This window comes from Rana temporaria, chromosome 6, assembly GCF_905171775.1.
Source record: "Rana temporaria chromosome 6, aRanTem1.1, whole genome shotgun sequence".
NCBI lineage: Eukaryota > Metazoa > Chordata > Amphibia > Anura > Ranidae > Rana > Rana temporaria.
In genome coordinates, this window is record NC_053494.1 from 187,282,988 (window position 1) to 187,295,453 (window position 12,466).

The following is a 12,466-nucleotide window of genomic DNA, read 5'->3' on the forward strand; positions in this document are numbered from 1 at the left end:
ATTATGGGGCCCCTTACACAGCTTCAGGCATGGGCCCCCTGGAGCAGAGAACCGGGGGGGGGGATGCTGCCGCCTGAAATTGAGAAGCGGGGGGGCTGCCGCAAATTGAGAAGCGGGGGGGCCCTTAACAAGAATAAATTTAATAAAAATAAAATAAAAAAATATATAAAAAAATAAACATTTATAAAAATAAAAAAAAGGGGGGGGGGTTGCCGTCCAGGGCCCTGGGGACCTCTGGGTCCTTTAATTAAAAAGAAAAAAATATATATATAAACAAAAATAAAAACATTTATAAAAAAAATTAAAAAGGGTGTTTGCCACATGGGGCCCTGGGGACCTCTGAGCCCCTTAATAAAAAAAAATATATATATATATTTATGTGTGTGTGTGTGTGTGTGTGTGTGTGTGTGTGTGTGTGTGTGTGTGTGTGTGTGTGTATATATATATATAGATATATATAGATATATATAAAATAAATAAATAATAAAAAAAAGAAATAAAATAATATAAAAAAAAAATATATATATAAAAAAAGGGGGGGTTGCCATCCGGGACCTCTGGGCCCTTTAATAAAAATAAAATAAAAAAATATATAAAAAAATAAACATTTATAAAAGAAAAAGGGGGGGGGGGTTGCCGTCCAGGGCCCTGGGGACCTCTGGGTCCTTTAATTAATTAAAAAGAAAAAAAAATATATATATAAACAAAATGAAAAAATAAAGACATTTATAAAAAAATTTAAAAAGGGTGTTTGCCACATGGGGCCCTGGGGACCTCTGAGCCCCTTAATAAAAAAAAATATATATATATTTATGTGTGTGTGTGTATATATATATATATATATATTTATATATATATATATATATATATATATATATATATATATATATATATATATATATATATAAAATAAATAAATAATAAAAAAAGAAATAAAATAATATAAAAAAAAAAAAATTATAAAAAAAAGGGGGGTTGCCATCCGGGGCCCTGGGGACCTTTGGGTCCTTTAATTATGGGGCCCCTTACACAGCTTCAGGCATGGGCCCCCTGGAGCAGAGAACCGGGGGGGATGCTGCCACCTGAAATTGAGAAGCGGGGGGGCTGCCGCAAATTGAGAAGCGGGGGGGCCCTTAACAAGAAAAATATATATTAAAAAAAGGGTGTAGCCATCCGGGGCCCTGGGGACCTCTGGGCCCTTTAATAATTTTTTTTTTTTATAAAAATAAATTACAAAAAAAGGGGGGTTGCCATCCGGGACCTCTGGGCCCTTTAATAAAAAAAAAAAAAAAAGAAACCTCTGGGCCCTTTAATAAAAAATAAAATAAAAAAATATATAAAAAAAATAAACATTTATAAAAAAAAAAGGGGGGGGGTTGCCATCCAGGGCCCTGGTGACCTCTGGGCCCTTTAATTATATATAAACAAAAATAAAAAAATAAACATTTATAAAAAAAATAAAAAAGGGTGTTTGCCACATGGGGCCCTGGGGACCCATGTGGCAAGTAGACAAGTGGTTAAAATACTAGCTGATTGGCTGCTCTGCTGATCCCTGTCTTTAAAGGATAACTCCACTTTAAAAAATAAATAAATAGATGACATAGAATTGCTACCCAAGCCATGCTGTATTCTCAGCGGAGCCTTATGCCGCGTACACACGATTTCATATATAATATAATATATATATATATATATATATATATATATATATATATATATATATATATATATATATATATATATATATATATATCAGAAATAAATAGAAAAAAAAAGAAATAAAATAATATAACATTTTTTATTTTTTTTTATAAAAAAAAGGGGGGTTGCCATCCGGGGCCCTGGGGACCCCTGGGTCCTTTAATAATAATAATAATAATAATAATAACATTTATAATTATATATATAATTATAAATATATATAAAGGTCACTTTCTACACTGACAGGCTCACTTTAAAGAGAAGAATGTCGGCGGCTTTAGCGACTTATACTTTTTCAAGGCACTGTACTTTATCCAATATGAAGAAAAAAGGTTTTGGCTTGACCCGAGTTAGAAACGGCACAGCGTGCCCTTTCGAACTCCGGCGCATGTGCAGAAGAAATCGCCGTACAGCGATTTGCAAATATCTCCTAGACCGTGCAGGTTTGGGAGATATTTCAAGCACCTACAGGTAAGCCTTAACCACTTAACCCCTGGACCATATTGCTGGTCAAAGACCAGAGTACTTTTTGCGATTCGGCACTGCGTCGCTTTAACTGACAATTGCGCGACGTGGCTCCCAAACAAAATTGGCGTCCTCTTTTTCCCACAAATAGAGCTTTCTTTTGGTGGTATTTGATCACCTCTGTGGTTTTTAGTTTTTGCGCTATAAACAAAAATAGAGCGACAATTTTGAAAAAAACAAATATTTGTTTACCTTTTGCTGTAATAAATATCCCCCAAAAATATATAAAAAAACTCTTTTTTTCCTCAGTTTAGGCCGATACGTATTCTTCTACATATTTTTCGTTAAAAAAAATCGTAATAAGCATTTATTGATTGGTTTGCGCAAAAGTTATAGCGTTTACAAAATAGGGGGTATTTTTATGGCATTTTTATTAATATTTTTTTTACTAATAATGGCGGCGATCAGCGATTTTTTTTGGTACTGCGACATTATGGCGGACACTTCGGACACTTTTGACACATTTTTGGGACCATTGGCATTTTTATAGCGATCAGTGCTATAAAAATGCATTGGATTACTATAAAAATACCACTGGCAGTGAAGGGGTTAACACTAGGGGGCGGGGAAGGGGTTAAGTATGTCCCTGGGTGTGTTCTTACTGTGGGGGGGTGGCCTAACTACGGGAAATCACTGATCTTCTGTCCATACATTGTATGAACAGAGGATCAGCGTTTCCCCCTCTGACAGGACCGGGAGCTGTGTGTTTACAGTCGGGGGCAAGCGGGGGTCGCACGCGCGCCCCTGGTAGCTTGCGAGAGAGCCGACGTAGTATGACGGGCTCTCACGCAGGAGAGCCAACCTTCCGCCGTAGAATGACGGCGGCAGGTCGGCAAGTAGTTAATCTGTTTACAACCACTTTAATTGAACAAGCAAAACTTAAAAGCTGATTGATTACTATGCACAGCTGCACCAGTAAATCTCCCCTATTGGCTTATCGCTGTGCTGCTTCGCTTCTCACTATCCAGTCACAAGTAGGGGAAGGGACAAATGTAGAGAATGGGGGAGGGACAAGACCTGTAAGTATTACATGACTGTAGGATGGAAAAAGCAGGTCTGGTATCCTGCCAGATGGGAATGTGCCAGTGTTGCCAACCGTCCGTATTTTTACAGACAGTTCGTAAAAACAGGAACTTTTTTCCCCGTTCGTAAATGTCCGTGGTTGAGGGAATGTGCCAGTAAAAATAGCCGAGATCGGTTCGGCTTGGAACTGCGCATGGAAATTGGAGGCAAGTGGTGATGGTGGCTGCAGTGGCACCGCAGAGGGGGATAGAGGCAGGGGGTGTTAGTGGCAGGGGGTGATTGGAGGCAGAGGGTGTTGGTGGCACTGCAGAGGGGGATGGTGGCACCGCAGAGGGTGGGGGATGGAGACGGGGGTTGTTGGTGGCACCGCAGAGGGGGATGTAGGCAGGTGACGATGGAGACGGGGTGATTGGAGGCAGGGGGTCTTGGGGAGATTGGAGGCAGGGGGAGATTGTGGCACCGCAGAGGGGGGTGAAGGCAGGGTGTGTTGGTGGCAGAGGGGGATGGAGGCAGGGGGGTGATGTGACTAAATTTGTCCTTATTATATCGAAAGTAACAAAAATATGTTTTTTTACCTTAATATCTGCCTTGCTATTTGCCTAGCGTTCTTGTTTGTAGCCTAAATACTGAAATTTGCACCTAAAATTTAATTTTAGTAACTTTTGTGAAATGCCAGTAAAAACGTGGCTGTGCCAGTAAATTTCAGGTGTCGTTCCAGTAAATTTCAATCTGGTAGTTTGGCAACACTGGAATGTGCTGTGTTGCAGAGGTGTGCAAATTTCAGGACAGGATAGCAAGAATTATGTATCCTTTGACAGGTAATGGAGCTTATTGTGTATGTAGCTGTTTGTGTGGATTCTAGCTTTAATCTACGTGGGGGAGGGTGTCACAAATCTTCTGGATTTTAGCATCTTGGTGATTTGTACTGGAAAGATATGATTGTAATAATGGGTCCCATTCAATAACTTCAAGAGCTCCTCATTCTAATACACGACCCCAGTTTTCTATTAGACTGGTGTCCTCCTTTAAATACCTGCGATTTCTACCCCTGCTCTGCTTTTCTCCATCCAATTTGTCAAAGTCTATCTGAAACGAGCCCGATATTGACAAAATTGGAGAAAAATGAGCAGCGCTTACATTCAAGGCTCGCCACGTCACAGCAGACGCTGGCGAAAGTTTATGCGGCTGCTACAAGTAAATGAATGTGCTGGGAAGAAAAATGACAAATGTTTCTAAAAAGTCATTTTATGGTCTCATAAAGTTAATTGGTCCCGACTTCAATTATACCTTAAGCTGGAGCCTGTGAAAAACAATGTAATCAATAGAAGGATATCCGTGGCGCTATAATTGCTGTTTCTGTCAGCTGAGAGCCGGAGTTTGGACAATGGGGGAAGAGGGGGGCAATGAGATGTTTAGCTGGTTATTGATGGTGGATGTGCATTGCTCTCAGCTGTCCCCTCTTTTGGCCAAAAACCCATAATCCCCATTTATCCACAACCGCCCCTTGATTTAGGTCTATAGATCAATTCAAAGGGGTTGTAAAGGTGCGTTTTTTATTTTCTAAATAGGTTCCTTTAACCACTTAAGCCCCGGACCTTTAGGCAGCTAAATGCAGGTTTTGCGATTCGGCACTGCGTTGCTTTAACAGACAATTGCACGGTCGTGCAACGTGGCTCCCAAACAAAATTGGCGTCCTTTTTTCCCCACAAATAGAGATTTCTTTTGGTGGTATTTGATCACCTCTGCGGTTTTTATTTTTTGCGCTATAAACAAAAATAGAGCGACAATTTTGAAAAAAATGCAATATTTTTTACTTTTTGTTATAATAAATATCGCCCAAAAACATATCTAAAAAAAATTTTTCCCTCAGTTTAGGCCGATACGTATTCTTCGACCTATTTTTAGTAAAAAAATCGCAATAAGCGTTTATCGATTGGTTTGCGCAAAATTTATAGCGTTTACAAAATAGGGGATAGTTTTATTGCATTTTTATTAATTATTATTTTTTTACTACTAATGGCGGCGATCAGCGATTTTTTTGTGACTGCGACATTATGGCGGACACTTCGGACAATTTTGACACATTTTTGGGACCATTGTCATTTTCACAGCAAAAAATGCATTTAAATTGCATTGTTTATTGTGAAAATGACAGTTGCAGTTTGGGAGTTAACCACAGGGGGCGCTGTAGGAGTTAGGGTTCACCTAGTGTGTGTTTACAACTGTAGGGGGGTGTGGCTGTAGGACTGATGTCATCGATCGAGTCTCCCTTATATAAGGGATCACTCGATCGATACACCGCCACAGTGAAGCACGGGGAAGCCGTGTTTACACACGGCTCTCCCCGTTCTTCAGCTCCGGGGAGCAATCGCGACGGAGCGGCTATAAACAAATACCCGCGCCGTCGTCCCGGATCGCTCCCCGAGGGAACCCGACCGCCGCATGTAGCGGAGGGGGTCCCGATCGGACCCCCCACCCGCTAGAAGGCGGGGACGTACATGTACGCCCATGTGCCTGTACGTGCCATTCTGTGGACGTACATTTACATGCGGCGGTCGGGAAGTGGTTAAGCTAGTGCATTGCTGGTTCACTTACCTTTTCCCTACATTTCCCTTCTAAATGTTTTTTTTTCTTTGGTTTCTTTGTCTGAATTTCTCACTTCCTGTTCCTCCTCAGTAACCTGTTCTAAATGACTATTCACCGCTTGGATGATGGTGGAAAGCTTACTGAGGAGAAACAGGAAGTGAGAAATTCAAACAAAGAAAACAAATGTATCGCTACCCCCGAAGGAGCCGCTGGTTGTTGTTGGGATCGGCATATCAAGTTACTTCAGTGTTGTCTAGGGGTGTATCTGACGAGTAGAGCAGTGAGCGAATGTCCAGTCAGCGAATAAAGGCCTTCAAACGCTCCACCTCCAGGCCCAACATGGCCAACACCAACATCAAATGAGGAGAAAAGGTCAATGAAGCAAGAGAGAACTCTGCAGTATCAGGCCTGGACATGAACCGAGCAATCCTGCTCTCAGCAGCATCAACTGCAATCCGCCGCCACTCTAGCCAGAATGGGCGAAGTGCCCCCGGACAGACCCACGCCACAAGTCTGGCAGCCGAAGTGTCACTCTAGGTCTTTGGGAGGAACAGGCCTCTGCCACAGGCCAATTACTTGAATGAGCTAAATGGACAAATTTAAATTGAGCGAATCCTCCCAGTAGACCAAGCATAGGTCACCGGATGACAGCAATAGTGTACCTGTCAACATTCCGGTCACCAGATCCCCGATGGTTCGTTCAAGCTCTGTCGGACAACCTGCCCTCGGGTTCTCCTCAAGCCGACCCCCCCATCGAATGGCATCCTGCCTGGGATGTCCTCAACAAAATTGGGAACCCAGTAAGTCACTGGGGCCCCTCTCAGGAACATGGAACTCCGTGTAAAATGCGACCCTGGCCTGGTAGGCCATCACCGGGGTCCGTTGGATGCGCACACCCTGAAGGTGGGTGCCGCACCTGGAACCCGCGAAGGACAAGAAAAATGGCGTCTGCCACAGATATACTCTCCCCCAGCATGCTCTGCGAGGGAAAACTCCTCTAATTGGCTGCTGGGGAAAAGCGGCTCTGCCAGAACCTCTCTAGCGCCACCTGTCGACCAGGGGTGGTGACAACACCCCTGGAGCGCAGACTGACCTACAGGACAGTTCAGAAATGACAGCAGCCCACAATTTAGCAAGTTACGAATGGGAGCAAAATAACTCTCCCATTTCCCACTAACTTTAGCGTAGTACCCATACTGAAAGTAAGGGGGCGCTACACAAACATTTAGAAGAGAAATGGAAGGAAAAGGTAAGTGAACCAACAATGCACTAGCTTAAAGGAACCTATTTAGAAAATAAAAGCCCAACCGCTACAACCCCTTTAATAAATGTACGAGGGGTCTTCAAAAAGGTTCCACACTTTTTTATATTTAATAGAGTTAAAAAGAAGTTCGGAAACTTTTTGACGAACCCTTGTATTATTCCATAGAAGACTTGTCACCAACAAAAAAACACTTCCGTGTGTGGCAAGTATCTAATTTGTTAACGAGTTAATCAGTTTGCTTAAACCAAAATGAAGTTGACCATGCCCACAGATTTCTTGCCTGTAGGTTGAATGAAAGAAATCGCATGGAGATCCATGTTGCAATGAAGTCGTTTTAACATGAAAGTTCCAATAACACAGTACAGAGTCTAGGCGGAAGCGGTGAACTGGTAATGGCACTCACAGAGAACTATGCAGCCCTTCCGGAGAGCGCCACTCGCATGCCGACAGCACCTGTCAGAGGAGGCGGCTTGCAGGCAGTGATGCAACAAGGAGTTGTAGCCAGGGTTGCCACCTCATCCCTTTAAACGCATATGAATTGCACAGGTTCTGAGGCTAATTTAATGCAGATCATCTGAGACAGCATCGTCCAATCAGACAGCTGCCCATCTGATGACCCCTACGGAGGGCTAAGAAGCAAGTTCCTCCTGTCCTCCACACTCCCTTCAGGGAGGCCAAACTGTACCTCCCCTCCCTTTGACAGATGCTGTCTTTAGCATTGACAACTTTACAACAATGATAAAACAGTGGAAATCGCTTGGCAAAAACAAGGCACCAAAAAAAAGACCCCGATAATCACAGCCCTAGGGTTGTCGGGAAGAGGCCCTTGTCCCCATCAACATGGGCACAAGGTGCTTTGGGGTGGGGGGCACAGAGCAAGTGGGGCACATCTAAGTAGTTTAGGATGTTCATGCCTAAAACTATGTGTACCGAGGACACCACTAATCGCTCCACTACTTGGTCAAATATTTGTACCTTCACCCAAGTGACTCCGTTCATCATGATGGGTAAGTTGTTGGTTGCTTTCAAGGACAACCAGGATGGGTCTAGCTGGACCGTGAACGTAAATTACGCCCAGCCCTATTCGCGAACGACTTACGCAAACGACGTAATCGATGGAAAATACGACGCTGGCCCGACGTCCATACTTAACATAGGGTACCCCTCATATAGCAGGGGTAACTTTACGCCGGAAAAAGCCTAACGTAAACGACGTAAAAAAATGCGCCGGGCGGACGTACGTTTCTGAGACCTTGTAACACTAACGAGTCACATGACACCGGGGAGGGAAAATGGCTAATTGGGCACAATTTGGACATTTTCACTTAGGGGTGTACTCACTTTTGTTGCCAGCGGTTTAGACATTAATGGCTGTGTGTTGAGTTATTTTGAGGGGACAGAAAAATGTACACGGTCATTCAAGCTGTACACTCACTACTTTTACATTGTAGCAAAGTGTCGTTTCTTCAGTGTGTGAAAAGATAGAATAAAACATTTTAAAAAAATGGGAGGGGTGTACTGCATGGACACATAGGATAACATGCTGGAAAGTTTATTAACTGTAGTAACAACGTCTGAAGCCAAAAACAGCAGCTGTAAAAACGTCCAGTGTGCATGAGACCTCAAGGTGTCAGCATACCAAGACATTTTGGACAATTTCATGCTCCCAACTTTGTGGGAACAGTTTGGGGATGGCCCTTTCCTGTCCCAACATGAATGCTCACCTGTGCACAGTGCGAGCCAGGCCATCCAGGATTATTATTAACCACTTAAGGATTGCCTCCTGCACATATACGTCGACAGAATGGCATGGCTGGGCACAAGCACCCGGTCCGAAGCTCCGTGACCGCGGCCGCGGGGCCCGATCGCCGCCGGAGTCCCGTGATCGGTCCCTGGAGCTGAAGAACGGGGAGAGCTGTGTGTAAACACAGCTTCCCCGTTCTTCACTGTGGCGCTGTCATTGATCGCCTGTTCCCTGATATAGGGAAAGGTGATCAATGACGTCACACGTCCAGCCCCGCCCCCTACAGTTAGAAACACATATGAGGTCGGCTCTGCTGGGCGAGAGCACGTAGCTATACATCACCTCGCCCAGCAGCCAATAGGGGCGTGCGCACCCCCCCTCCGCTCGTCCCTGACTCCCGTGCGTGTGCCGTGCTCCCGGTCCTGTCAGGGGAGAAATGCCTGACCGTCTGTTCATACAATGTATGAACAGCAATCAGTCATTTCCCCTAGTCAGTCCCACCCTCCCCCTACAGTTAGAACACACCCAGGTAACATACTTAACCCCTTCCCCGCCCCCTAGTGTTAACCCCTTCCCTGCCAGTGGCATTTTTATAGTAATCAATGCATTTTTATAGCACTGATCACTATAAAAATGCCAATGGTCCCAAAAATGTGTCAAAAGTGTCCGAAGTGTCCGCCATAATGTACGCAGTACCGAAAAAAATCGCTGATCGCCGCCATTACTAGTAAAAAATTTAAAACAATTATAAAAATGCCATAAAACTGCCCCCTAATTTGTAAACGCTATAACTTTTGCGCAAACCAATCAATAAACGCTTATTGCGATTTTTTTTTTACGAAAAATATGTAGAAGAATACGTATCCGCCTAAACTGAGGAAAAAAATATTTTTTTTTTATATTTTTGGGGGATATTTATTATGGTAAAAAGTAAAAGAGATAATTTTTTTTCAAAATTGTCGCTCTATTTTTGTTTATAGCGCAAAAATTAAAAAACGCAGAGGTGATAAAATACCAACAAAAGAAAGCTCTATTTGTGGGAAAAAAAGGACGCCAATTTTGTTTGGGAGCCACGTCGCACGACTGCGCAATTGTCATTTAAAGTGACGCAGTGCCGAATCACAAAATGTGCTCTGGTCTTTGACCAGCAATATGGTCCGGGGGTTAAGTGGTTAAGATATACAGGCCCAGATTCTGAAAGGGCTTACGACGACGCAAACGCCATGTGCACCGTCGTAAGTCCTAATCTGGGCCGTCGTATCTATGAGACTGATTCTTAGAATCAGTTACGCATAGATAACCATTAGATCCGACAGGCGTAAGGCTCTTACGCTGTCGGATCTTAAATGCAATTTTTTTTCCGCCGCTAGGTATCGCCTCCGTCGTTTTCCCGATCGAGTATGCAAATTAGCAAAATACGCGAATTCCCGAACGTACGCGCGGTCGTCGCAGTGAAGTTACGACGTTTACGTTAGATTTGCAACGCGTAAAGTTGCCCCTGGGTATATGAGGCGCAGTCAATGTTAAGTATGGCCGTCGTTCCCGCGTCAAAATTTGAAAATTTACGTCGTTTGCGTAAGTCGTCCGTGAATAGGGCTGGACGCCATTTACGTTCACGTCGAAACCAATGACGTCCTTGCGACGTCATTTAGCGCAATGCATGTCGGGAAATTTTATGGAACGGCGCATGCGCAGTAAGTTCGTCGCGGGAACGCGCCTAATTTAAATGATCCACGCCCCCTACCCGGATCATTTGAATTGCGCCGGGGGATTTACGCTACGCTGCCGCAACTTTACAGGCAAGTGCTTTGTGAATCAAGCACTTGCCCGTAAAACTTGCGGCAGCGTAAACGTAAATGACATACGTTACGCCGCCGCAGAGATGCAGCGATCTACGAGAATTTGCCCCACAGTGCTTTAGTAAACTAAATATCATTAGGGGTATCTTAAAATTTTACATTTGGGTGTTTTTAATGAAATGACCCATTTTTATTGCCGTATTATTGAACGTGATAGAAAGGCGCAGGTCCATGAACTTAACAGAGACGGCTTGGCTCGGCGTCAATGTTTCCTTGGAAATTCGTTTAAATGTTGGCAATTTGGCCTTGTCTGTATAACAGGTACACTTTAATAAAAAAAAGGGGGTAAAAAAACACAAAACAAAAAAACAGTCTTAAGTGAGAATTAACACAGAGAGAAAAGGAAGGGAGGGGGAGGAATCTTGCATTTTACAGTGTAAGCCCTGTGCTTGCACTATCAAAGCAGATGTACTTCCAGCTGAGCGAATCTAGCCAATCACAGCCCGCATTCCTAGGTCTCCGCTCACCAGTCCTTGCTGGGGAAGGGTTTGTTTCATGCTCTGAATTTGGAAGACAGATAAAAATGCCAGCTCTAAACTGCCTCTAGGGATCACCTTCCCTCTGTAATATGAATGAACAGCATCTTGGCTGGGGCATCCAAACACACACACCAAAAATTGACAGCGCAGCCTTGGTGCTATCTTGAGGCCTTGCCTATCTCTCTCTCTATCCCCTTCCCTGGCAGTGCTGTGCTAGCTCCTTTTTTGGTTTCTGCATTGGAAGGTGCACTGGATTCTGGACCTCCATGTACGACAATTTGTACCTGCATGGATTTGAAGATTCGGAGGCGGTAAGCATCTCTCTGCTTCTTCTCTTGCATCCTTCCTAGCTCATGCAGACAGAATAGATGCTTGTGTGCCTTGCTATAGAAATAGGAATCATTTGGAACCTACCGGTCCATTAAAAAAAAAAAAAAAAAAAAAAACTGTTTTTAGATTTTTGTATTTTTTTTTTGTATGGTATTTTCTATTTTTTAAAAATATTTTGTGTTTTTTTGCATTTTTTTTCAGAAATATTTAAGGTTATAATGGCTCCTTTTAATTTAGTACTATTAAGGATCATCCACAATGGTCATATATTTGTCCTGCAACCATGCCTGTAGAATAACGTGGGTTGGGTTTTGCTATAGATTTATTTTATTTGTATTATTATTTTGTATTATTTATTATTACTATTATGTGTTTTATTGTTATAATGTACTATATGTCTGTTTTAACTTTGCACAGAGCTGCATCCAAGCTCTAGACATTAATGAATAATAATGATGATAATAATTAGCGTTTCAATACGTCGGCTATTGCTGTGAATTATTATTATTTTTTATTATTATTATTATTATTATTATTATGTGTTTTATTGTTATAATGTACTATATGTCTGTTTTAACTTTGCACAGAGCTGCATCCAAGCTCTAGACATTAATGAATAATAATGATGATAATAATTAGCATTTCAATACGTCGGCTGTTGCTGTGAATTATTATTATTTTTTATCATTAGTATTTTTTATTATTACTATTATGTGTTTTATTGTTATAATGTACATATTATATGTCTGTTTTAACTTTGTACATAGCTGCATCCAAGCTCTAGACATTAATGAATAACACTGATGATAATAATTAGCATTTCAATACGTCGGCTGTTGCTGTGAATTATTATTATTTTTTATTTTTTTTCAAAGAGCTTACACTCCGTCGCCTGTGGACAAGGTAATAATGTCTATAGGTATCTAAACCCCTGTTTTGGATCAGGGTGTCGTTG

The 12,466-nt window shown here is 42.5% G+C and overlaps 1 protein-coding gene across 3 annotated transcripts in view; it reads left to right on the top strand.

Moving 5' to 3' along the window:
• CACNB4 (calcium voltage-gated channel auxiliary subunit beta 4) overlaps nt 1-12,466 on the top strand; it is a 197,798-nt gene that overhangs the window by 68,776 nt on the left and 116,556 nt on the right. The window contains exon 1 of one of the 3 annotated variants that reach the window (XM_040357967.1): nt 11,150-11,492. The exons of the other annotated variants lie outside the window; for them this stretch is intronic. Within the exon in view, the coding sequence (XP_040213901.1) occupies nt 11,448-11,492 (45 nt within the window). The 5' untranslated portion in view covers nt 11,150-11,447. Of the gene's footprint in view, nt 1-11,149; nt 11,493-12,466 lie in introns of those variants that run through there. 3 annotated transcript variants of the gene reach the window in all.